The sequence below is a fragment of the Neopsephotus bourkii genome, unplaced genomic scaffold (assembly GCF_033783945.1).
Source record: "Neopsephotus bourkii isolate Nb327-2 ecotype Australia unplaced genomic scaffold, CSIRO-AGI_Nbou_v1 NB_1792, whole genome shotgun sequence".
Classification (NCBI taxonomy): domain Eukaryota; kingdom Metazoa; phylum Chordata; class Aves; order Psittaciformes; family Psittacidae; genus Neopsephotus; species Neopsephotus bourkii.
The window spans coordinates 11828733-11856435 of NW_026902266.1; the positions used below are offsets into that span (position 1 = coordinate 11828733).

Below are 27703 nucleotides of genomic sequence, written 5' to 3' on the forward strand. Positions count from 1 at the left end.
TGCCAATGCAAAAGACAAAAGAACTGCACCAAACCCAGAAGAATCCTCACCTATTTGTTCTGACCTTGTAGTCTTTCTGCCTAACTAGAAGCCATCATAATGCCAATTTGGCTAAGGAGCCTTTTATGTCAGCAATAGGACACAAGATGTTACAGGCCTGCCATTCCAGGTTGCAGGAGATTTAGAAGGATTTTACTTCCTGAAGAGCTTCATATTTGTTTTTACCTGGCCCTGAATTCTCATACGTCTGCCTATCCTGGAAACATAGTGGCATAAGGAACAGAATTAAATTGATACAATTTAGATGGAATTACACAAACACATAACGTTCATTGATTTTTAAGTTTTCTTTTGCTTTACTCCACAAGTTTGCAAGGTAATGAATGCAGCACATTCCCTCTATGCAGATCCATTGTATTTCTGATCCTACAGCAAGCCAAACCAACAAACAGCATTTTACTCAAAGAAGAGCTGTTGAGTCCATCCACCCCTCTCACTACCTCAACTCCTCCCTCCTGCCCACCCCCCACCTTGTTTCTCAGTAAATACATTTCCGTCTTGGGTTGAGATTAGTCATTTCCTCCTTCTTGCAACAAATTATGTTTAGGAAATCAGGAACCTCAATCTTTATGTGCATAAATTACACATTCTTCACTGTATTTTTACTGTACCCCAAAAGTGTAAAAACATTTAACTTTTTTGCAAGATAATGATGAACACAAGAATGCCATCCCTTGCGTCTAAGCACATCTGAGTTTCTTTAACAGAAATGCCATGCATGTTTCTGAATACTGTCATGAGGCCCATGGCAATAAAGTTCAACATACTCAGGCTGTAATCTTCTCCCAAGGAAATGGTTGGGATGCCAAGATGCCTTTAGACTTTTATTTCACAGCAGGGCTTCATTCACAGTGACTCTGTCCAAACCTTAAACTACACCAGCTGTGATACAAGGTCCTGCACAGTAATTTGTAAAAAGTATTTGACAAACAACATTCAAATGATAGAGTACACTGCAGTGCATGAGAAAACAGTGATCAATATCCAGTAACAACTCAGTTGAAAAGGAGCAATTAATTCATAATATACATAAAGACAGCAATGTACTCCTCAAGCCCTGGTAGACCAAAGCACTTTGCAGTGACTGTGAAACACAAGGATACTTCATAAACCACTTTATGGACAGTTTGGCTAATAGAGTTCAGGAACAACAAAAAATGCTTAAAATATTAGAAGAACTATTAAAATAGATGCAGTATTCCAGTATAGTTCAGATACCTACTAGTGAATCAGTTCACAAGTGCACAGTACACTTTCTTATGCATGTTAGCATTCATTCAGTGCACAGTAGCGTCTCTTCTAAACTATAAGCAAAGTCACAAACTTCCAAACACATAAGAATACATTCATCTTGCTTAATTTAATTTTACTGTTCTCTAATGCAATTTTCTAATTTTATATACTTTCAACAGAAATGCATCACTGGTGCAATTCTATGCAATTTTTACAGCTTAATAAGAATTAACACCTTTTTTAAAAAAATACCAGGTTTCTACATGTATGGGAAGCAATTCACTGAAAAAAACCAGTTTTTTACTTCAGAAAAAATATAAAGTTTGGCTAGACGCGGAATTTTACATCTGTCTTCTAAAATGCAGAGTCTACATTCTGCTCTAATCAATTACCTAAAGATTCTGGGTCTAGTTCACTATGGAGAAATTGAACATACAATGGCTGATGAAATGTAACTTGGAAACAGGGCTCACTGAACATTTTCCATTTTATAGCACGCAATTACAAAATAATTTTTATTTGTGCTAAAAACCACCCTGACATTACCTTAGAGAAGCCCGAAAACTTTCCCCTTGGTAGACTTTCTTTCTTGGTAGACTAGCTATAGGTACCATGTCAATTATAACTGATTTGCTGAGGAAACAAATAAAACCTCAGACAACACCTCAAAGAAGGCAAGGAACAGGTTCAAGGGATCTATAGGTGGACTGTAGGGAGCAAATCCTCATAGAAAGCATTTCCAGATACATGAAGAACAAGAAAGTGGTTGAGAACAGAAAGCAAAGGCTGACCAAGAGAAACCTCTATGATGAAATAACAAGCTCTGTGGCTGACGAAAGAGCAGCACAGTCTTTTTTACCATGGCTTTAACAGGGCTTTTGACACTGGCTCCTTTGGTATCCTAGTAGGCAAGCTGGAGAGACATAGTCTAGATGAAAGAATGGAAAACTGACTGCACTGTCTGACTCAAAAACCAGCAGTTAATGGTTCTGAGTTTAACAGGCAATGTTTTCACTAATGACTTGGTAAATGGCATGGCATTTGGGGAAGTGGATAACAGGACTGCTACTAACTGGCATCACACCCTGTCAGAAAAAGACCAACAGGAACTTCCTGAACTTCAACGAAGACAAATGCAAAGTTCTGCACAGGAGACAAGGGTAATGGCATGCAAAAGCGTAAGCTACATATGAACAGCACCTGGGACCATATGCTGTGCGATACATGTCACACCAACAACTGTGCCTTAAAATTCAGAAAAAGGTACAAAATTAATGACCCTACTGTGTTGCCATTTGCAGATTATGAGCAAACTCTGTACAGTATAGACAGCTCTAAAGAAACGGTAAAATGGGTAACACTGCAGTTGAATTTAATGGGCACTTAAAATGAGAAGAAACAGAAATATTTTGAATTACCTTGACATCAGGGGAAAAAAAAAAGCATTATAAGACTAGTAACTGGCAGTAGAATTGAACAGATTTAGAATAGTGATACTCAGTTTCTCGAAATATATGAGGTAAAGAGTAAATAATTGGAAACAATGTGTAAGGCTGATGGGAGATAAGAGGGGGAAGAGTATCTTGTACCATAATCAAAAATGTTTAAGACATTAGTCTCACCAAGAGATATATATATCATAGCAGGGGCAAAAGAATAAAATAATCAGAGAGTTTAAAGATCTCATCCAAGAGATGGAAACTATCGAAGTGCAGAACTGAAAAACACCCAGATTAAGTATATAAAGGGAAAACATTGTGCTTAACCAGCAAAGACAAAAATTATTGGAGAGAAAGCTGATAACAAATATTTTTTTATTTTTTTTTTTCATTTTAAAAATATATCCAAATGCATCCACAGGGCTCTGGCAGGTGCCCCTGGGAACTGAAGTACACGTTTGTGTGCATGTAACACTGCCTCTGGGAGATGCATTCTTCACAAACTGCCAGAAGTAGAATTTCTTTTCAATACGTATTTGACATCTTGTTGCCTGACAACTTCAGTTTTTCTACACCAACCTTGATATACTGAGAAGCATTGCTACAGTTTTGGCAAAGGCACCAGCTAGTCTGTGTACAGCTGCACCAAAGGACAAGAAGAACGACAATGACCAGCTGCTTCTGGAAGAAGTGTTCTTGGATCGGCTTTGTTGGTGCAACTCCATTTCTGGATTAATTAAACAAGTGTCAGCTGCTGGAAGAGGATATTTCTGGGATGACCTGCAATGGCTGCAGAATTTCAAGGATGACAAAGTGGGGGGGGGGGGGTGGAGGGGGGGGGGTGGTGTTTGTGGTCTTTTGAGGTAATTCTGCTTATCATAAGGTCAGCCAGTGAGGGCTTTTCCATGCTTAGGCAGAAATGACGCATTGTATAGTTGTGCTGGTGAATCTAATGGAACCTAAAATCCCTTGTTGCCAACCCTGCCGCCATACCTCTAAGTTCTTTAACAGACTGGAATGTAAATTTACTGTTATGTTTCAAAGAGTAGCTGCAGTTTTAACAACTTTAATACAAGCCATTGTACAAATTGCTTAATCCAAAAATCGACCTTGTAACAACATCAGAATAGGCTCATTCCACATCATGAAAAATTATGCTACTAAAGCCATTATTTTTCTGCAGAAAAAACTCCCAGCAAATTTAAGTCTCTATAACTCCAGCTCACACAGTCTTTTAAAGGATAAGTGGTTCATAGAAGAGAATACCTAAAGCAAATTTGGAAAACTGAAGGAGCTATGTTCTGTGTGATTAGGTATCACGCTGCAGAGCAGTGTCCACCTTGATTAACACATCAAATCTGTGCAATCAAGGAAGAACGTTGTTCCAAAGCCCAGAAAGCCCAGGAGTTTCAGAGATTGAAAAAGCTGCTTGATTTAGAGAAGTTATCCCTTCAAGATCTCATTCATCAGTGAAATATATACATTCTGAAACAAATATTTAAACTGTGGATAAGAATACATACAAAAATACATTATTTTTATTTAACTTAATGTGAAGTATTTTAAGTGTTTGGATTGTACTTTTTAATGCACAGGCAGCAGCTTCTTTCATAGGGATACAGATTTTATTTGAAGTCTTAAAGCTTTTTGTGGTTCTATAATACAAGTATGCTAAACGCATGTGAGATGTGGAACTTTCTTATGAAACTTTCCCACAAAACTTTCCCAAAAAATTTGTTTCTTTAACGTTTATAATAAAGTGGGTGTTTTCTAAGAATACAAACTGAAACAAGTGTGAAACATTTTTTGGTAAAAGATAAATTAAGACAACAGAAGAAACTATAAAACAATTCTGAACTGGCAGTTGTGACACTATTCTCTGGATCTTTCAGTTTTAAAACTTCTTGAATGGATACTTTTCTCTGGGATTTTCACATGGTCTAGGAAATCTGAAGGTTAGAATTCCCTGAAGTAACTCCTCCTACTTCAGTTACAGAAGTGAAAAAGTAAGCTCCCAAAACATACTGGTTTGTCATCTAGCTGAAATGGCATGTTTGAAAGTCCTTGAAACAAATCCCTCTCCTTTGTAGAAACAGTTCTGCAGGGCAAATACTACTAGAGGAAAGAAAACTCCTTGGGCTTGCTGTGTCGACCAAAGAAGCAGAAGTGTAGTAGGGAACTGTGGCATAGCACTGACTTTTAGCAAAACAGTTCCTTTGATACAGATTGTAAGAAAGCTTAGTATCATTCTTTCCTCTTCCATAGCCTTCTAAATCATTGCTAGCAGCAACATACAGCAAACTAGCCACAGAGAAATCCTTCTTTGCTAGTTAATCCATTTTAAAACCTTGACAGATCATCTAATTGGCTACCTGATCTTTCTTCCCGAGGATTTAATTTCAAACACCTTTCTGGTTTATTATTTTTGTAATTTTCTTGAAATTACAGGAAAAAATTAAAAAAAGGGGGAGTTCTGCTAAGGAAGTGGCAAATGAAGACTCATAAAAGGAAACCTGGGATACAGTGAGATATTAGTGGAATATTAAATCCCAACTACACTCATGCTGTTTGAAATTCATACCACACAATTAATATCTGGAGCTTCCACAAGGATAAGCCAGATTGCAGGCTGAAAAAAAATCACGGATACTGAAAAGTGAGAAGTTTAAGCCTTAGCACTGGCTTTAGTGTCCTAAAAAGATCAATATTCCAATTCCAGAGAATGCAATAGCAAATTACTAAAACCATGCTGGACAGGATGGCATTATTTAGTGTGTGTACTGAACGAAATACACTGTATCAGCATGAACTGTCAGTCATCTACAATAAACATAAATGTGATGACTCAAAACAAAAATATTTCTAATCTTTGTCTCCTCCTAGCAAGAAATATGAGCATATACCATGATACATTTTACTATAGTCACAGTCCTTTTATCTTACCTGCAACCGTAAGTAGCAAAGAAATCTTCAGGCTTTGAGGAAGACTTTCACTATTGGAGTTGAAATGAATCCCACTGTCCCCACTGCCTTCTCTTTCAGTACCATGCTAATGTCCCATGAATACACTGTCCAAGCTCCTTAAGCTGCTGACATTTTGGATCTTGTTCTTTGTTGTTTTGTAAGGAGATTTAAGAGTGTAGCTTTTGATTCAGTACTGTCAGACATCCCACTAGGTGATCTTACTCAACAATTTAATAAATTGAACAGTGAACTTGCTGCCTTTTCAATGAGGTGCAGAAAACAGTCTATCTTGCCAGGTAATGTACTCCAAATACACAGTGGTATGAATAGAAATTATCTCAATGCACCAATAGCCACCTCTACCTGAGCAAAGCTCCTCTGTCACAACAGAAAAACATTACACAAATGATGTATGTCAAAATGTCAAAAAACTTAACATTTTACATTCACAGTTCAATGCACACATAATCTTACCTGTTCTATTTTATTATACCAATAAATTAGCAAATTTAATTCATAACTCACATTAGTTTGACTCTTCTCAAAACAACCTCTCTTCTCTTCCGATGCCCTTGGCTACCACTGAAGTTTAAACCAGATTAAAATACTTTAATTTAACTCGACAGCTAGAATAACTGTATGGTAGTAATCTGCTAATATCGTATTTTTATAACAATAAAAGGAAAATTAAGTGTTTTTCTCTTACAGTAGCTGATTCTAAACAGCTATGCTTATTTTTTAAATACTACAAGTAAAAAGCTGACTGATAAAGAGAATTTTACATTAAAGGAAAAATGCCTTGTGAGATTTACTGTATTAAAGTTATGCATCCAACAGTTAGATACAGCTGCTGTCTCAAGAAGTATGTTGAACTTGATAAATTTTTACAAATTATAAGAATGCAATAATAAAATGTCCTAGTTTTTGTGATAATCTACCAACTATCCAGAATCCAACTACAAAAATACTTTCCCAAGTTTTGAAAGAATTCACTATTGCCTTCGAAATACATGATTTTTTCTGACTTTAAATATGACAGCTAAGTGTCAGCCAAAATTCACCACTGCCCTAACAATAACATGGAGGTGCTGCACATCTGATTTTGATGAAAACCTCTAGAAAATACCTTGCCATTAAATGTTGGACCCAAATCCTTTATCTTCATCCTGAATGAGTTAAATACAGAGATATACTATTTGGTGCGTTTTTATTTTCTTGGTTTTTAATAATGGCAGCACTGCAGCCAGTACACAACAAAATAAGGATTGCCCTATCTCCTAGAATCATACAATAGTTAGGGTTAGAAAGGACCTTAAGATCATCAAGTGGGACACCTCATACTAAACCATGTCACTCAAGGCTCTGTACAATCCGGCCTTGAACATCGCCAGAGATGGAGCATTCACAGTTACCTTGGGCAACCCATTCCAGTGCCTCACCACCCTTACAGTAAAGAACTTCTTCCCTATCCAATCTAAACTTCCCCTGTTAAAGTTTTAACCCATTGCCCCATGTCCTATCACTACAGTCCCTAGTGAAGAGTCCCTCCCCAGCATCCCTATAGGCCCCCTTCAGGTACTGGAAGGCTGCTATGAGGTCTCCACGCAGCCTTCTCTTCTCCAGGCTGAACAGCCCCAACTTTCTCAGCTTGTCTTCATATGGGAGGTATCTCATCTTACAACAGTAATGAACTTACCAAGACTGACATGTGAATGGAAGCTTTTGTATACCTAAAATAGTATGTTCACCTCATCTGAGCACACAGGGTTAAAAAATCCAAATTTAAAGACAGAGTATTCAGCAAAGCATATTATCTGCTGACTTCTACTAGTGTACCAGCAGTCACAGAAGCAAGAAAAAGTAAATCTAGGTAATGCTGGTAATCATTAGATGATCATAGCAGTCTGCAGCCCTGAAACAAGCTCTGGAATACGCAGAAGTCCCAAAACCCAACAGTATTTCAAATCAAGACAGGAAGAAATTTTAAATTAAAGAAACACTTCTCAGTTGAATTGCAGAAAGCTTCAGAACATCAGGTTTCCACATACATCACTTATTGACAGGATTTCCTAAACATACTCAAAAGATTCAACTATTTTGTAATAATGATTAGTAAAGTTTTCTGTTATGGTGAGGGGGAGAGGGAAGTTGGAGAAATGGAGTCATGATAAAATAAATGCAAGAGATACAGCATTTGCTAAAAAATGACTAGCAAAGGATAACTACCAAACACAGAGAAAAGAATAGAGTAAATAACGAAAAGGAGATCAAGAAAGCACAGAAAACATTGCTTTAGCTGCTTCCAAAGGCTGCAGTCCTGAACTGAAAGCTACATGCTGGCTATGAAAAGTAATATATCAACACTTTTTGTTAATAATATGGATGTTAAATGCTGCTAGCCACTACAGTTCTTGCACAGACTGCTAACCAAAATGCACTTCTGAGTAAATATTTCAAATTTATTTCTAAAAAAGTTACACCTTCATACAAAACTGTGATAGAACCAAGCTTTACAGTGGTATGGTACAAACTAAAGATTTCTGCACTAGCTAATAAAGTCATTGTCAAATGTTGGGTGTAGTCTTTTCAGAATTTTTTGAAAGTATTTCTTCAAGAAAACTTTTACTGGAGAATTTTGAAAGTAATTAGGTTATGACTTCAAACGACTTCACTGATTAAATTAATTTGATCATTATTTCTTTGTTACTAGACTGTTGCCTGAGTAGCCAAAGATGTTTCTCATCACTAACATGGACATTACAGGCTTCACCAGAATTTCAACTCCACCAAGGATCTTTAAGATCAGCTTCTTTTTAGTGATCAGAGAACTGTGCTACACCTTGTTCATTTTATTTTAAGTACATAATTATGTTTCAAATTTTGAAAATTAAACAGGAAAACTTGTAAGGGATGTAAATTTTTCATTAAGATGGAAAATATGGAACATAGTCCCTTGACAAAGAGGTAACATACGATATTCCCTTTAATAGTACCTCTCTCCCCTAGCAAGCATCTTTGTTTCTTCCCCCCCAACAAATCCTAATCCCTTTCTCCAAAAACGTATTTATGGTGATCAATAAAATAAATGGACAACATGTAATCTCAAAAATGTTTGTGGAATACTCAGAAAATTTCTGGCTGCAGAAACAATCTTTAGCATGCTCTTGTGGAAAAATGTATCCAAGAATCAGCAGTTTTCCCCACAGTTTTGATTACTCCTAGGTGATCTCAGAGGAGATGAATTTAAGTAGGCTATGGAAGAAAGTGAACATCCATATAAAAGAGAGAATCGGAATGCTCATATATTTTAGTATATTCTGCTCTTTAAGTACAGAATGCTCCCAGATTTGAAGCCAGGAATGAATACCGCCAATGGCAGTCTGAGTAAAACTGCAAATAGGATCATTCATCTTTCCATTTCATGAAATTAGAAATTAGACAAGATTAATAGAAGTCAAATCTTTGTTACATGGTACATATACTAAATCATGTTAAAGCAGTTCTTTGAAATGAGCTTGTGTAAAATGTATATGGCAGTCTGAGTGCCTTTGTTAAAGTTCAGCTAAAATATCAATGATCAAAGAAGTGATTCTTGTAACACCTCTCAGCACCCTGGTTTGGATTCTCTCTGTAGTTATGGTTTTCATGTTTTGATCCATGCAACCCTGATGGTCTAATGACTGCCTGAGAGGCTGTGAAAGACTGAAAAACCCCAAGCCTACCATCAACCAAGTTTTCTTCACAGAACATGTTTTACACAGTAACTAGCTCTGTAACGGTGGCAGCTACACGGATAGAGGATTGGGAAGGTAACAGCCATCAATCATAATCAAGTTAGGATCAAAGTCTATGACTTCTACATGTGCGATTCAGAGGCTGAGTAACAAATTGTGTTAACATAACTGTAGTTGTGGCCTGTGGCTTCTAAGCAGAACCACATATGGTTAGTATTTCAGATATTCCCAAATGACAAAGGCAAGGATCCAAAACAGTCCATTAAAACAAGCATATTCCTTTCTTTTTTCTTTTTTTATAAAAGCGATTATACCTTTTAACTTCATAAATATAACAGGCTAAATTCCAATGAAATCAATAGTTTAGAATCTTGAATTTGGTCTGAAACAATAAATTAAAGACTGTTCTGTCCACTGCCTTTGCCTGCATTAACATTTTCTCCTCTTCTTACAAAGAAAAAATGTTTAAAAGAACAACTTGTTTTGCCTGTTCTAATACCAAAAAAAAATCATTCAGTAAAGACTTTACTTAGTTTAAGGCTGTGAACCCCAGCTTCTCCTGGCACACAGGTCAGACATGGATTCAGAAACATGTTGTGGATAGCATGATATTTTGTGCCATCCATGAAATCTACATTGCACTAATGTTAATATTCTTGCACAAGTGGAAGACAGAGCATGTATGATATTTATAGAAGCAGATTTTGTGAGAATTGAAAGGATAGGAAAATATATAAAGTATTAGCAATTACATTAAGGTATTAAATGTGAAGAAAAACAACTTTTTGAGAATTAAAATCATCAGTACTGTTGAAGGAATGTATAATACGTAAAATCCAGATGCCTGTGGTTCAGAGGTAGACAGAGTATTATAATGTAGACAAGGAAAGAGATGAAGTTTCTAAAGAAGTGCTGAAAATCACAGAATCCTCTTAATCCAGACTGATTTTAAGTGTATTATTACTACAGTTACAGTAACAGATGATCTCAAGATACTACATTCCATACACCTGGAAGGGATAGAGAGTATTACATGCCAACTGTATGCAACTTATATAGGTGTAAGAAAGAATATGTATTCTCTTAAGTGATGCTTAATCAATTAAGATTGAAAACAAAGGTTTTACAAGATGCTCAACTGAGCAGAGGAATTAATTTTATCAAAAACAGTTGCTGTTGTCCTCAAAAGCCAATCAATCTAGACAGAACTAGATATTTGTACACTCATGAACATTGTGAGAATTTAGACCATTAAACATGCAATTCAAATTTTAATTCCTAGCTCCCAAGTGGAGTTTTGAAGTTTAGAGTTGAAGAATTGGTGGAGAGCGGGGAAGCGGGTTTGTGAGGGGTTTTTTGGGTCAAGTTTTGTTTGTTTGATTTTTGATCTCTAGACATTAGAAGTTATTTTAAATACTTTGTTGGATTACTAGATACCAAAGCCTGACCTGCTGACTGTGTACAGAGTTGTGGAATTACTAAAAGCATCTTCACCACAGCATACTTTGATGGTATTTTCCCATGCATCCTAAGAAACAATTCATGTGAGTCAATAATCTGGGCTATAATACTGAAAATAAATGTTAACAGCTGCAAGAATTTTTTAACACTCTTGTAGACTGTCAAATGTTCTTTAGTTTACACCTTTATTCTGGTTTTATTCTGTAACTTCATACACTTTCTATTTATGTAACAGCAGATGTAGGTCTATTACTATATAGAAATCTATTCTTGCACATTTTTCCTTTAAAAATCATTCTAAAATACCATGTTCACTATTTTTTGTTTGTCATATTAAAGTATTTGTCAAAATTTACACAAAATAATTGACAAAAACCAGAACTGGCCTGTGTTTTATGTATCTCAACATCACACTTCAATTTTTTTGAACACAAGCTGCCAAGATTTCAACTGTTTAAGCCAAAGGTTATACAAATATTATAGTAACCAAAAGATCAGAAAACTCTGTATTTCAATGTTCTTTTTGTTTTAGAAATGCCTGTATGTGAAAAATAAAGATTATGATCTTCCAGCCACCCACTGGCAACTTTTATGCAAATTCCTGCAAAACAAAACATTTGTAAACAGACCACTTCATAAAATTCCTTATAGAAACAACAAACTAGTTTTCTATATGGCATGTTTCTTCTGGTAAGTTAAATACCACCAATGATCAAGGAAGCACACACCTTGCTCACAAAGCAGAGGAGCATTCCACTTCACTGCCCTACTACATCTCAGTTTAAGTTATTTGAAGTGCGAAGCACAGGGGGGAAGACCAGAGTGACACGCAAATTCTTCCCCTTCCTTTTAGTAATAAAAACTGCACTAAAGCTAAATACACATGTGCATATGGGTGGCCAGAGAGTTATGTTCACTGAGTGGGTATAGTGCATCAATGCTGTGTAATATTTTGTTACTTAATGTATACATAAAATGACACTCAATGCAGATTGAGCACAGGTAAACATACCTAACAGTGTTCTACACACATCTATATGGAATTAGGTAGCTGTATTGAAATACATGTTATACACATACATAAAATTTAAAATAACAAAATTGCATGTGTTCCTTTCATATTTTTATTGGATGTAAAACTTCTAACAAAAGAAGTCACCAGCTTTATATAACTTTATTATTAGTAAGAATTTTAAACATCAAAGACTCTTTGGGGTTTTTTTCCTTTTCACCACCTTTCATCAGTCTACCTCTTTCAGAGGCAGCCTAGAGAGCAACTACACAGCAGTATAACATAATTCCTAAAAAAGATTTGTTTTATTTACAGCAGTGAGTAGCTTACAAGCACATGTCTGCTTTTCATCAAGACAACCAAAAATATTTAGAACACGGAGTTATTAGGAACACTTGGCAACCACAAGGCCGCAATTAACAGTAATGAACACTTAGCAGCAGTCAGAGCCTACCACGACAATGCTCCAAGAAGCTACATGGTTTCAATAAGGCACCTATGTGTGCCCAAACACACGCAAGCATGCCCTGCATGAACAGCAAATATTGGAGGACTGAACAAAGGCCGAAAATGCCACAGAAAGGTGGAGACATCCATTAAGACTATAGAGTGCTCTAGCTAACAAATGTCGCAGAGACCCAACAGGGTTTGGGGGGGGGGGGGGTTGCACCGCTCTCCATATTCCTGCCAGGGAACTACTTGCTGTGACACCCTCATTCAGTGTTTAATGCTCTAGCACTTACATTTGTGTCCACAAGGATATCACATTTTTATTTATCTGCAAGTCAGATATGACCTGACTGAAATCAACATAGCTCAGACACAGACCAGCTGTGCCTGCAGTTTGGATACCATACCCTTTTTTTTTTTTCTGAAACGCCTACATTGCTATGTAAATGCCATGAAAAATCTGCTAAAATCTGCTAAAAGCTCTTCAAAATCATCACATCTCTTAGCATATCTGTTTTTGCTGCTGCTGGTTTGTTTCAAGTGCTTTGGTTACATTCATGCCATGTCTCAGCGAGGGCAAGAATGAGACAGTGGGTGCCGTGGGCTGGCCACCACAGCCCCACTGTGGGCCCCACTGCTGCAACCAGGCAGAGGATGCCGTGGCACTGCTGCTCACACGTATTCCTGCTTATTCCTGTATTAAACCAAACTCCCCACTATTATTTGACAACTGTAATAAAATATTAAGCAGAGACCCTTAAAGCAAGGCTGAATCCTCTGCTAACTGCACAGAAATGTCACAAAGAGATAACCAATATCCCCACAGTCTGCAGCCTAGAAAACAAGTAATACCTATGACAAGTTATATCAACAGAATGGAGGGTAATTTCACATATTTATTCTGGCATTTTTGATTCCTTTACGTGTTAACAGTCAGAAATCTGTGTAACCAAGGGATTCCCTGCAACCAGAGCACTCAAGATGATGGCTGCTTGAGATGCACATTCATTCATACTGTGAACAGGCTGTGATCATGGCGGGACTTGCAGATTATATTTTAACTTCTACATTACTGCCGAGTTTATGTGTATCAGTGTATATATATTTCTCTATTATAGCAGCCACAGATACCTATATCACCCTTGTGGCTCATGTATGCACATGCATACGTACATACATAGAGGACAGGTGGAAGTTCGTCAGATTCAGAAAGAGCAGCTTCTTTTTTTAAGTCCAGAACATTTATAGGTGAACCCCTGAAAAGTTAACAGGATGGAAAAAAAACCTGTTATTTTTACTTCTTGGGTAATAAACCATGGATCACAGAAACTATATGACTGTGCCCATTGTGACAATATGGAATTAAATCTGGAAGTTTAAAGTCCAAGCCTTAAATACTGGAATCTCCATTCTTTCACTTAAATAATAACTACATCTAACAGGATGAAAAAGATTGAACTGTTAATAACTAATAAATTCATAGAATTATGTCCCTGTTAAACTACAGTGACTTCTCTTTATTATGTAATTTTCTATGGTCTAAAAGACCTTAAAATACTTTCAAATATTACTACTGTTCAAACATTACTCTGACAGTCTTTACTTGCAAGAATGCAAGTCAAACTGAGTAACAAAAGGCAGGCCATGAAAAAAAAGTCTGAAAGAAGAGAAATCTACTATTAGCCTCTGAAATAAAGACATTTAACAACACAGTTTTCTACATAAAATATGAGAAATACTAGTTCATTTAACCTTTATATTGCTAAGAATTTGAATTGCATGACACATACACATACGTCTTATTTTCTCTCAGGAGTAATAAAATATTTCTCGTTATTGGAAAGTATTTGCAAACCTCTGAATTCTGAGAACTGACAATTTTTAAATTTTATCTGATGGCAGAACATAATACAACAGCTATTTGCATTAGAAAAAATAAATTTAATACTAATTACAAAATGCCATTGGTTTCAATTTTGCATATTACAGATTCTTTCTCTACAGACTGTAGAGTTAAGTGCTAGAAAGAGACCCTTATTACACGAAACTGATACGGAAGAGTCACAAGCAAAATTTTACAGGCATAATTAACCAGTAATATCTTTAGTCTGCTTTTGGCAAATTGCTGGAGAACAGATGCTGGCCCAGATATACCTCTGTTGTAACCTAACACAGGTTAAATTCTTAATTTTGCTCTGGTTGCTACTAAGAATTCCTACAGTTGTTTCGCATATTGTATTTTGTAAGTATACTTTTAGAGTGCTCAGTATACTCTATTTGAAAGATGAACATCTGCTTTTTGCAAGTATGGAAAGCCCTAGAGATCTATTAGAAACTATCTAAAGCACTAAACATTTAATAATTTGTCTACAACACCACATATTCACACAGATGTGAAACTGGTCTTAAAACAGCATTCATGACTTTGTAAGCTGTCAGATTAAATCACATCATTAGAAGACCTTACCCTTTCCTTACAGCTGAAGAAAAGAATTTTGAAAGTATTTATGCATTTAACATTTTTTATGCACCTTATTCCCACTCTAACCACATTTAGTTTTGGTACTCCAGATGTCTGGGGCACACGTGTTTTCCAATTTGACACAAATCTGCCAAAGCATTAATATGAAGTTAGGCAATATTAATATGTGACATCTTACAGAGGCAATGTGATGCTGGAACACTGTAGGCTTGGAGTTTTTAAATGAAATGTTCCAATCACCAAATGAAGCTAGTTCATAGTCCTCTGAGGAGAATCTTTCCCCATTTTTTTTCTTTTAGAAAGCCTTACTGTTACTTTATGCAAGTTGTTTTTAGTATCTTTTCATCAAGTACTCTCCACCTACACAAGGGGAGAAGTTACAACCTTCATCCCTTTTTGCCTTTACTGCCATTTTATCAAACTAAGTGCTACTAGGTTTCAAAATAAGAATCCCTTGGTGCTGCCAGAAGGAAGTCACAGACAGTTGAAAATCTGGACAAGTCAATTTGTTTCTAATAAATTAATGGAGAAGCATGCAAACTGAGTCTTGAGATTGGTTTTGCTATTATTTCTTAACAAAAATTAAGGATACAATATGCTGCTAGAAATATAATTACATAGAACAATACTTCTCTGGTAAAAAACAGGCTTCTTAGGTGTAAAAATGTTAAGCAACCTTTTCCGAAATATCAGAGAAAAGCATTACATTACAGAAAAGAGAAAAAAAGCTTTCAAAACAGGAATTTTTGTGTAATTGCAAATAATTCTGATGTAAATTCGGCAGCAGATAGCAAACATGATGGAAATAGTTTCTAGAGAAATAATTTCACCTTTTTCTCATTACGGTGCCATCTGCATGCATAAATTGTCAATATATTAAGCTTTTGCAACAGTGTAGATGTTTTTTAACAATAATTTTAGTTATATAACATATGGAACAAAACAATGCTTCTGCTTTGCTATCACAGATACTAATCAATACTGTAATACAGGCTGATTTAATTGCTTGTCAGATTGTGTGATTTGTCAGGGTAAAAATTCTTATTTAGGGCAAGACAACAAAGTACATCGGCAAGTGGCCGATGACAACTCCTAGCAGAGAGAAAAGCAAACAACTGGGGATTTAACTGCCCTCATCAGAAGACATCTGCTTTAATCAGTGAGCACTACAATCTCCATGCAATTTTGATCTGCTTGCTACTAAGAACAATCAGAAATACTTTTCATTTTCATTTCAGTAGCAGTACTTTCCAGACACAAAGAGACACAATGAAACATGTTTTTAACACTTCAGTATTGACTTACTGCAACATGAATTGACTTCACTATATTTGTAAAGCCACCTGAAGTCTACCACAAGGCTTGACATGCAGCTGCCTATCTGCTAAATACGGCAGAGTAATAAGAAACTCTATTGTACTTTTCCTTGGATCACAGGCCTATCAAAAATTTGCAGTGAAGTCCTGGCCATCACCTCCTGACTGTAAACATCCTAATGAACAACAGTTCAAAACAATGCCTCTATTGGACTGAGAGACTCAAGCTGATAAAGACCAGAGAACCTGCAAGCCCAAATTTTGCCAGCTCTAGAGAAATCTGTGAGATACCACCCTCCCTTCCTTCCAGCTGCACAATGGCTACAGATCGGATACTTAAGGAAATACAGCCTAAGTATGTTTTTACTAAAATAAAGCAGCTGTTATCTTGAAGCAATGGTATGAGTAATTTATTCTTCTTCCTTAATCTATTCCAAAGCACTGGGGTAGCAGACACATCTCATCAGATACAATGATACCGGCCACAACACACATTGTGGGATTATTCCTAACGTTTTGTTAACATACTGCTTTTCATCCTTAAAACAAGTGTACAGAAGCTCTAAAAAAGCATATAATCTTTATTTTTATGGACTCTAGTAAAACAAGAGAATAAATTCTATTAAAAGAAAAAAAGTCTAATACTACACAACCAGGAAAATCTTGAATAGTAACAGGGATCTGCAATAAACTTGCAGAATGCAATCTTCTTGGTTTTCTAATATGTGGCACTGTTCCCAGTAAGACAAGAATTCAGTACATGACAATAACGCAGTTTCTTGTTCAAAAGGCACTTTTCAGAAATGGTCAACCTTTTCAAATACTATGAAATAGTATGGTTTGCAACAATTCACATTATCAGTAGCAGAGGTTTGGTGGCTGAGGAGCATCAGATTTCCTATCCACATGAGCAAGTGAGCCAGCAAATACTGGTATTTCCCAGGGAAAACCATCAGACACACACGTGCCAGATCAACCCAGCATGTACAGTAGAGAGCCAGGGCTATGTCCAACCTATCGAGTCTGCTTGGTGCATTCCCTTCCTCTCAGCTTTTGTATCAGCCCCCTGGTCACAGCGATATTTTAGTTTGTATCTTATGGATGCTAACAGGAACATACAATAACATTAAAAGAAAAATCTGTGGTATGTTCAGTGGTATGACTGAGATGGTTTCAACAACTCCAATAGTTCAGGGGGGTCTTAAAGCAATATTGCAATCTGACTCTCTCTCAAAAACTCAATTGTAATTAATGTGATATTTCCTTAAGGCTTGAAGACCGAATTTCTTTAATTAGATTTTTGTATCTTTTTAACAGACACTGTTTAAATGACTTGGTCTTATGACCTGCAACTAACAGAATTCTTGTCTCTACAGCAAAATGCTGACATGCTGAGTCCCACAGCAGCAAGGGCAAACTTAACTTGTGGATAACTATTTTTTTTCTGATACAGGGAAGCTCCAAAATGTCACAATTTACGTGCTGTTCCAAATAACAGAATTTAACAAAGTGGACAGACAAATTATAAATCATCCTTTTATCTTAATATATCATGCTTATAACTTCATAAATCATTTCATACACCATAAAAGTAGATGTTCTAAATACTTGCTTCCAACTAGCTGCCCAGTGTCAGGAGTTCAGATGTTTTCATATTGGCCAAGCTGACACCTAAGAAATTGAAATTTCCATTTTATATTTTCACAGATATGAAAACAATGTTGAGTGGAAAACAACATAAAACCTGTGCCTCCTGACTGGATCTGTTTCCTCTGTATGATTTATGTTCGTTAGTTCTGTTGGGGAAAAAAAACAAACAAACCAACAAAAAACCCATAAAACAACCAAACCCTGTTCTAGTTTAACTTCAGGAACACTTCAGATACATTCATTTCTATGAACATTAAGGTCCTTTTTGGATCTTCAAATCACTGGAAAGAAAAACAGTATTTTTCTCCTAGAGAAAAATTGGATGTTATTGCTTTATTAAAGGTGATGTTAGCATTTCTTTCCTGAGCAAAGGAAATTCCCTCAACTCCCCATTTTCTTCTGCCATCTATTCTGTATTCAGATATGACAAATAAAGGGTTTTTTAATCCCACCAGCAATCAAAAAAGTGGAAACAACATCTAGACAATCCTGCTTTCTGGTTTGAAAGGAAATTTCTAACTTGAACACAGAGCAGGTCAGTATTCCACTGGTCACTGGGCAGAGAAATACAGTTTCACAGATAGCCTCAGAGTTGGAAGCAAAACTGAAGTTAACCTTAAAGTTTGGAAAAGGCCAATGGTTGTGCCAAAAACGGGATATTCCTGTACATGCCATACAATTCCAGCCAGCTGACTTCAGCTATCATCTGCTAACTGCAGGTAACTTTAAAGCCACTTAAACCACTGCTCCAGCAAAGCTGAATTTTGTTCCAAACAGCAGAAAAGCATCTACTGTGAACAAACAAGAAATACAACAGAAAACAAATCTTACATTTGATGGTGACCTGAGGTAGCATTTGCTCAGTCAGTGTTAATTTACAGCTATACATAAACGAAAGCTGTACTTAGCAGTCACCTTTTTAAAAATATGGGTCAACAAACTGCTGCAAAATAATTTCAGTGGTTTTTTTTGTTAGAGGAGAGTGCGTTTAAAATACCAATGTCTCAACCCCCTAATTTGATACAATAACTTAGGGGTAACAAGAGGCAAACTGCAACCAAATGTGATCACATTACAAAGTAAAAAAAAATACTACTGTATTCTCAGATCTCAGACTGATGTCTATAAAATATTTCTGACAGTTGTAAGCAAGTTAAGCTAAACCAAAACAATTATTCAAACGAAAGTCAAAAGAAGTCATCTATATATTTTACTGTTGTAGGTAGCTGCCACCATATGTTGATGTTTTTTTCAGCACAAAATTATTTCATTTATCAGTAGAGTAACTTAAGAGATGAACTGCAAACACCTTCAGTGAGTCTCCAACAAACCAAGAGGCCATGATGACAAGTAGAACATCCATGAACCATAAGAGCAGAAAGTATGTTTTGTTCTTGAAATATGTTCACACTTATGATGACAAAGAGGACAAACTTGAGGGTTTTTTTAAACTGAGCAGGGGGTGATAACACACTTCAGGAGGTCAAAGTAGCAAATGACCTGGAAAACCTAACACCCATTCATCGAGAAAGTAATCCAAGCCATTAAGGCAAATCACTTCAATACTTAAAAAACTAAGTTATATCTACATTGTCAATAATGGAAAGAGTTTTCTTTCTGTTTTTTTTTTTTTTTTAATCACGCAGATCTGTACAGACCTGCCTAATATCTTAAATAAATTCACTGGCAAGTAGCTTCTGCCACAACACTAAGTATATCAACTGTCCTTTAATTTAATCATTTTGCTTTTCCACATCATTCTAAACAATTTTTTGCTTATCATAATAGTAAAACAAAGACAACCAAAGAACACAACTGTCACACACTGTACCTGCAAAGCACAGTTCATCATTCGCACAATGTAGTCGAACTGCTGATGGTCCAGTATTGCTCGATTTTGTTTAACATGCAAGCCTAATTCCTGTGTCAGGCAGTGCCGAGCTGCCTTTCCCTTTAGGGCTCTCAGAGCTGCAGGCAGGGTCTGGAGAGAAGAAAATCTACCTTATGAAAATGAAATTGAATGGCACCATTCATACTAAATATAATTAATTCTTTATTAAGAAACTCCAAGTGACAGTATATTAAACAATAACTTTGGAAATGACTCATTAGCTTGAGTACCACACTTTCACATAATGGTTGAGTTAGCTAGAGTCATTAAGTAATAAATTCTTCCCTTTTTTTTTTCTAATGCATTAAACAGTATTTCTCACCTACATCTGCAAATAGAAATGATTGAATACAGACAGACATCGAGTGGATTTGAAATCAGAAGTAGATTATTCTGCATGAAAGCAAGTGCTCTATTCTGTACCAGCCAGGCCAGGCCTCAAGTTAGCATATCAAGGACAACCAGCATCTTTTTTTAAAAGCATTGAATGACAAAGGGTTTTAGAAGTGGCATACCTCTCACAGCAATGAGGTCACAAGACTGTTATACAGTTTACCCTAGGACAGTGCCAACAGAGTATTTATGCCTATGTTTTAAAGATGCAGCAAGTGCTACATCAGTGATTATCATCTGTGGCCCTTTAGACTAGATTAATGGGTGGTAACAGATGAATAAGAAAAAGCAGCCTATTGTCTTATCTAAGGGCAAATTTACCATTCAGGGGGACAAAAAATTTACTGATTTTTTTCCAAGTGTGTGTAATTTAAAAAATATTAAATTCTACTGTATTACACATGCATCAAAACTCTTTAAAAAGCGATACATATTTTATTAGAACTTCTCCCATATGCATTTCCATAACATAACTTGTAAATCAAAACTACCCGTTTTCTCACTGAGCTGCGTAGCCTCAGAGATGCATGGGTGATACTTCTCTGACAAATACTAAAAAAGTGCTTAAAATTATTTTACAGTCATTTTCATATGTAGAATGGATTTCAGTGTGGGTTCTAGAATCAATAATTTAAAACTCTATGGACAGAATCTATAAAACCTGGCAACTTAATAATTCGAAAAACTGAGCACGTCAAGGATGACAACTCATTAATAAATTTAAGTAAAGACAGACATGGCAAATGTTTACATTCATCTCTGAGTTCTATATAATTACTGATTTTTAAAACTACCAAAACTTACAGTACTGAAAATTTAAAAAGAGCATTGGTTGATAAACACTCATGTCTGTGTATGCCTTTTTTTTGCAGTCCTCCCAGTGAATACTGCTAGAGTAATACACTGCTTTGAAAACAAATTATGTGGACAATACTATTTATAATGGTAACATAAAGCAGAAAAAAACAGCTTCAACACACCCATGTAGTATTACAAACAGGTTTTCAAATCCATTAGCCTCAGATTACACGCAGTATTGCATTCGTATGACTAGTTTTACTGCTTACTTCATTCATTTAAATGGTTAAAATAACCATTAGCATTTGAAACAAGACTTCAAAATGTACTTTGTGACAAGGTCAGTCTCCATTTGCTCATTAACAGAACAAGCTTATTTGGGAAAGTTAAAAAATAATTTTATTACCTTTTCAGTCTCCAAAAATTTGTTTTCAAAAATGAATGAGATGCAATTTCTAACAACTTCCAGCCTTTGTGCACTGTTGAAAACCGTGCTGCCCTTTTCCATTATGGAAACTAACAAAGAAAAAGGAGAATATACATCTGTGAAATGTCTTCTGCAAAAGCCACAAAGACCTGAAAGTTCTTTTAAAATAAAATAAAAAGTGTGCCCTCAGTTTTGGTCTGTTAAGCAAATTCCATCAGTCGGCATATAGAGGTGGGAACATAAGATCCTAAATCTTTGGTTTCCACATACTATCTGAAGAAATGAGTTCTCTGAATTTTAAGTACAGCAGTTGCTTTTCTTTACTACTTGTTCTATTTGTCTCATACAGACAGAAAGAGATTCTAACTTCTAACATACTAATGAAATATATAAAGAGAAATTATAATAGATATATATTTATATATGCATGTGTTCTGCAATGAACTACACAGCCTTGCATATTTTGTAGCAGTCGGTAACTATTTTTTTCCTAGAAAATTCATTGGCCATGGCAAGAATTTTGTGACCGACATATCTCATATGTAGACTCCAATTTGCTGATATCTAAAGATTGTTTTCTGAATGCAGTGTTTATTTAGCTCTGAATTTTCAAGAGAATTCAGAATGGAAGAGCTAACATACTCTTTTCCTCTTTGGTATCAAACAAATAAATTATAAATGCAGAATATGCCCTTCTTGTAGATAACAATGAACTCCAATAACCAAGGATTTTGACACACAGGACAGCAGAGAGTATGAGTGTGAGAGCTGTTCCTTGTAGGGGGAAAGAAAAACAAAACCAAACTAAGAGTCAACAGCAAAGGCAGGTGAACAGAGTTTATCCTATTCTTAGTAAACGTAAAGAGAAACAGGCGTAGAACGGGCCTCAAGAGGCCATCCAGTTCATCCTGCTGTCCCTAGACAGGATCAACTGTATTTATGTTACTTCTCATGTTTGTCTAATATGTTCCCAAAGTTCTGTGATAACAGAGACTCCATGGCTTCACAAGAAATCAGTTCAACTGTCTCACAATTCTCATTTTACCAAGTTTTTCCATACAAATAACTCTACTTTTGTGCTGCAATTAAATCCATTCTTTCTTATCACTACAGATTATTCCCTTTCTTTTAACAGCCTCTTAAGTAATTGAAGGCTGCTATTATGTGTACCCTTAGTCTTCTATTTTTTAGTCTAAACAATTCTCCATCTTTCCTTCTAGGTCACATTCTCCAGACCACTGGTCATTCTTGTTGCTTGCTTCTGGACTCACTCCAACAGAACCAAAAACGGAGACAGTCTTCTAGTGTCCAAAAATGGATACAAACAGTCCAGCTGAGCTCTTACTGAGTACAACGAAAGGATTTCTCCATGGGTTCACTGACTGTACTCCTGTTTATACATGCGACTAAGATGTTTGTCTTTTTTTGCAATAGCTTGATACAGTTGGGTCATGTTTGCCCTACAATTGCTATAATTCCCAAATTAGTGTCTGAAGTTGCCTAGTCAGCTGATCATGCCCATGCAATACCTTATCTGAAGAAAGGCAGTAGAGAAGTACAAAATTCAGAAACTAGATTTCTAAGTTTTCAAGATTGATCTGAATTCTAATCCCATCCTTCAAAATTTTTGCAAGCTCTGCTTAGCTTCATGTGTCCTGCGAGTTTACTAAACATACTTGTTTATGCCATCATTCACATCAATGAATATGACTATGACTAATAGAATTTTTCTAGCATTAAAATGAATTTGACAGGTCTACAATGTCTACACCTGCTCATTATATTTAAGTAGATGTAAATATTTATTTTGAGACAGAGAATATGTTTGTTCCTTGCCTTTTCCCAGTAATTTACATGTCTTCCACTACTGTCAAAGAATAAATCCTAACAGTTCAAAGCACGGTTCAGCCAGTCCTACAAGTAACCTATAGTGATATTCATCAAACCTGGGTGAGTAGACAGTATCTAATTTAAAAGTTCAATTTAACTCCGATAAAATCCTTTTTTGTTGTTAGTAATTATGCTACTATGGATATCTGATCTCTTAGTAAAGGCTGATACAAAAGGGCTTTCAAAACTGCAAAGGCAAATTGGCAAGTCTATGTACTAAAGTTCACCAACATCACTAAAAATGCAGTATTAACTTGAGTTTGGGAGCAACACATTGCAGCCATGTTAATTTTTGTTCCACTCATGAGATAGGATGACAAATAGGTAAGTCAGGGAAGGAGTACACATACCAACAGGGGGACCCGCTGGAACAACACACTTCTTGTCCCCACGAGTGGCAGGGGGAGCACCCTGACTCCTTGCAAGGCCTTCCTGAAGGAGCTCCTGCACCCGGCACTCATTGATCCGGGGGAAAGGAAGGATGTGAACCCGCAAGTGGGAGCCCTCCGTGGGCCGTGGCACTTTCTGGAACGCTATGTGAGGATTGGGATTCTCCTGCAGATCAAAAGCAAAGGTTATACACAAATGTGTTATGCTGTGTTACCATCTGTATTATTCAACTTTATTACTGTTTTGTGTAGCTGTCATATCCAAATGATTAAGAAGCAGAGTATCTAATGCAGCTCACTAATATAATGTTTCATATTCATATCACCCTGATTCATTATCCATAATATTTCTGACTTCATTAAAGGCTTTTACAAAATTATTTTTGCCAAAATGCAAAATCCAAAAAGGAAGAGAGCAAAAGAAAATTACTGTTTTGGTTGATTTTATACAGCTTAATGAGTATTTAGGACTCAAATAGTTTGACAATCAATCTCTTCATTAGAGAGAAAGTTAAAGAATACTAAAACATACAATCTCTTCACCGGGTACTGAGAAATAGTCTCATCTTGATTAAGACTATGAAGTAAAAGTTAATTTTTGTACCACTTTGTATCAAACTCATTAGACACCAATTTCCTATCTTCTATATGTCCCATAAAAATTCATCACAAAGCTCAGTGTTTGCAGTAAAAAAAGAATAAAGAAGTTAATATATGTGATCAAAGAGAGTAAGCAATATGCCTAAATTACAAGGTAAGTAAAAAAGCTGTCACATCAGATTTTGGGATGTTCACACAGGATAGAAAAGACTTTTATTGTTATAAATCTATCAGCGTTTCCACTGTGAATGTAAATGTTTGCTTGAATGAATCTCCACTCACTCTTTCATGGTCTGTAATAAGCAGCCCCAAAGAAAGTTTTTATCCTTGCTTTTGGGTTTTCTTGCAGAGGTCTTCAGAAGTGAAAAAAATTAAAAATCAGTTTTACACTGCATCTTCTGTATCTGGTGTGCAGCTATCAGAAGGCCCACATACATCACAAACCACTAATTTTCACTCAACTGCCTGAAAATTTATTTTAGCTTGTTTAGAGCACACTTTCCAGAAAGATATCCTGAAGACAACATGATATGAAAATTCACCATTTCTTTTCATTTTTTCCCTCAAATGGTTGATAATATTTTCTATTTGTGGTGCTGTTTTCTGTTTGTTTGTTTTTCTTTTAACTCCTGGCTTCAGGCTGTACCTCTTCCTAAAGACAGCTGAGATCCACAAGGATTCTACCACCATTCAGAGGATCACATCACACGTCTTGGGGAGTGTAACAAACAAAATAGGATGTTTTCAGCTTTCCATTCATATACCAGGGGTTATCATGGATCATGTTTTAACTTACTGTTATGTAACTTGACTATGCTACTACTTATTACTGGCTATAGACCACTGCCAAAGAGTGCTCCTCAACCAGCTAGGTTTCTGTTGTACAGGCACAACTAGCTTGCAATAAAACCTAAAACAGGAGTTAGTTTGAAACTTTTGTTTAAGGGAGCAAAAGGCAACAAAGGGATCAAATGCATCAACTTGAGAAATAGCAGTCAAAACAAACCAGCTACCTAACCATACGAATTCTCTGCAAAGGAAAGTTAAATAAACCAAGCCAAAAACCTAGCCAGGAGGATGAAAGCAGCAGATGCCAAAAGAAGCAAGGCAGAGAAAGAGAACACAATCTCAGCAGGGGGTAACAGATGACATATAACAGAAAAAGCCAGAAAGGGAGTGTAACTATTCCACATTCCATTTAATGAAGAGAGATCCTGAGGAAATATAGAGTTACTTTAATCTTGGACATTACAAATATGTCAGCTGTATACGCTATGAGGAATGTAGGTCTAATGTCTTCAACTTCTAAAGCAGTATATGCCAAAAACTTGTCTAGATTTTCCACTTGTGCCAGCTAGACTAAAACAAACATTATCTCCCTGTAACAAACCTTGTCTCCATTATGTATCTAGACTGTCACAGCTACAATATTATTAAAACTATTAAAATTGTGGACAAGATATCAAAATACGTCATGCAGTGAGTTTAAAATCAGGCGGCTGGATGCATAGAATCATAGAATAGTTAGGGTTGGAAAGCACCTTAAAATCGTCTTGGTCCAACCCCCCTGCTATGGGCAGGGACACCTCACACTAAACCATACCATCCAAGGCCTCTTCCAACCTGGCCTTGAACACTGCCAGGGATGGAGCATTCACAACCTCCCTGGGCAACCCATTCCAGCACCTCACCACCCTAACAGGAAAGAATTTCCTCCTTATATCCAATCTAAACTTCCCCTGTTTAAGTTTTAACCCATTACCCCTTGTCCTATCACTACTTACAGAAGCAATGTTACTCATCACAGTGCTTTATTCAAAGATAGGTGTATGCATAACTATAAAAAATTTGACTTGTAAATGCACTAAGCCATTTACTTAGCGGTAGTGAAGTAGGAAGCTCATCACAATGATATAATAAATCACATCACAAGAAATTACTTAAATGAATTAGTTTTGACACTGATTTTAAGAAATAATAGAAATAAAAAGTTTGCACATATGCACATTTACTTATGCTTTACACACCCTTTCATTTTAAGTAGAAAATAGAGTAAGTCCAATATTTATCATTAAGAGAATGCTCTAGAATGAGGAGATATACCACTGAATAAATAATATCTTATTACAAATGAAATCTCATGGATGAAATGAATCTATGTAACAAAAATTCTGATGCCTGATGGTTCTCTTCATTTTCCACAAGAAAATGTCTAAGTCTACTCTAAATCTGAAGTGTCAGTGTAAGGATACCAGTGTTAATATACTCCAGTAAGTATGCCATACCACACAGGGACAAAAGACGACATTTCACACACACTGTTACACGTGAAATGGTTTTAGTCCATAGTGATGTATTTGCTCTCTTTCCTAAAGGCTGCTATCATCAAGTTAGATTAAGATTTGTATCAATTATTTAACTCAGAAGAAGTGTAACAGTCATTTGGCAACTTCAGAGGAAAAGAGAGATGGTGCATGTGAGCGAGTCTGAAAACAGACACACAAGTTCTGCAGCTAAGGACAATATTAAAGCCAGACTAATCTCATTTAACACCCCTTACTATTCACACATTTAATTTACTTGAAGTACATAGACATATTTTTCCATCCAAAAATCTGCTGTCAAACTGCTGAATGCACTGGGTGTTAATTTTTTTTTTATTTCTTATCGAAAAGATACTAATTTTACCCTAAACAAAAATTACAGTGACAGTGAAAAAAATCCTTAAAGGCATTCATGAGGGGCACAGGGAAGACAGACACATACAACCCAAAAGAAACCCCAAAACAGCCCAGAACGTAACAGTATTTGGTAATTCTTGTGGGATATTAGCAGAAGTGTAGATGTAAATCATAGTTTTGGGGAAGACGGATACAGAATAGAAAAAGTGATAAAGATGTTAATGGATAATGTAGTAGATATTGCTTTGTGGAGTCTGAAAAACCACAGGAAGTCTGTGTGGGTGGGGGGAGATTAGGTGATGCCCCCCCCCAAAAAAAGAGAGAACAACAAACAAAACCCATAAAACCAGCCAATGAAGCAACACCTAACAAATAGGAGCATGATAGGAAGGCAAGAATGAAACTGGAAATGGTATTCCAGGAAACCTAGAGTTCAAGAAACAGATGTAAGAAATAGCGCTTGCTGAGCACACAAACTGTGGGGACTGGGTTGCACAGCAAAAAAGGTCTGTAGAAAATACATATTATGCCAAACTGGATGTACAGTTTTCATATGGAAAACTGTCTAGAGGCATGGACAGGTTGCAGCAGAGAATATAACAGTTGATATAAGTTATGTGAACACTGCCCCCCACCCCCAAAAAAAGGAAGCAGCAATACCTATACACAAATCAGTATCAGCATTAATAAATCGATATCACTATATTGAACTTCCACCAATGTTCCTCACATGTACAAAACTGACGACACTTGAAGTTCCAAACTCTTCCGTCATAATGTACACTACGACTAACAGAAGCAGTCACTTTCATCTTCATACACTGGATCAATCT

General features: G+C 36.2%; 1 protein-coding gene across 1 annotated transcript in view; it reads right to left on the reverse strand.

Annotated features, from left to right (window-relative positions):
• Nucleotides 1-27703, reverse strand: part of SBF2 (SET binding factor 2) — a 260129-nt gene that overhangs the window by 76246 nt on the left and 156180 nt on the right. The window contains exons 14-16 of the mRNA XM_061380465.1: nucleotides 23551-23755; nucleotides 21290-21399; nucleotides 19633-19782 (exon numbers count right to left, since the gene is read on the reverse strand). Of these exons, the coding sequence (XP_061236449.1) occupies nucleotides 19633-19782; nucleotides 21290-21399; nucleotides 23551-23755 (465 nt within the window). The remainder of the gene's footprint in view (nucleotides 1-19632; nucleotides 19783-21289; nucleotides 21400-23550; nucleotides 23756-27703) is intronic.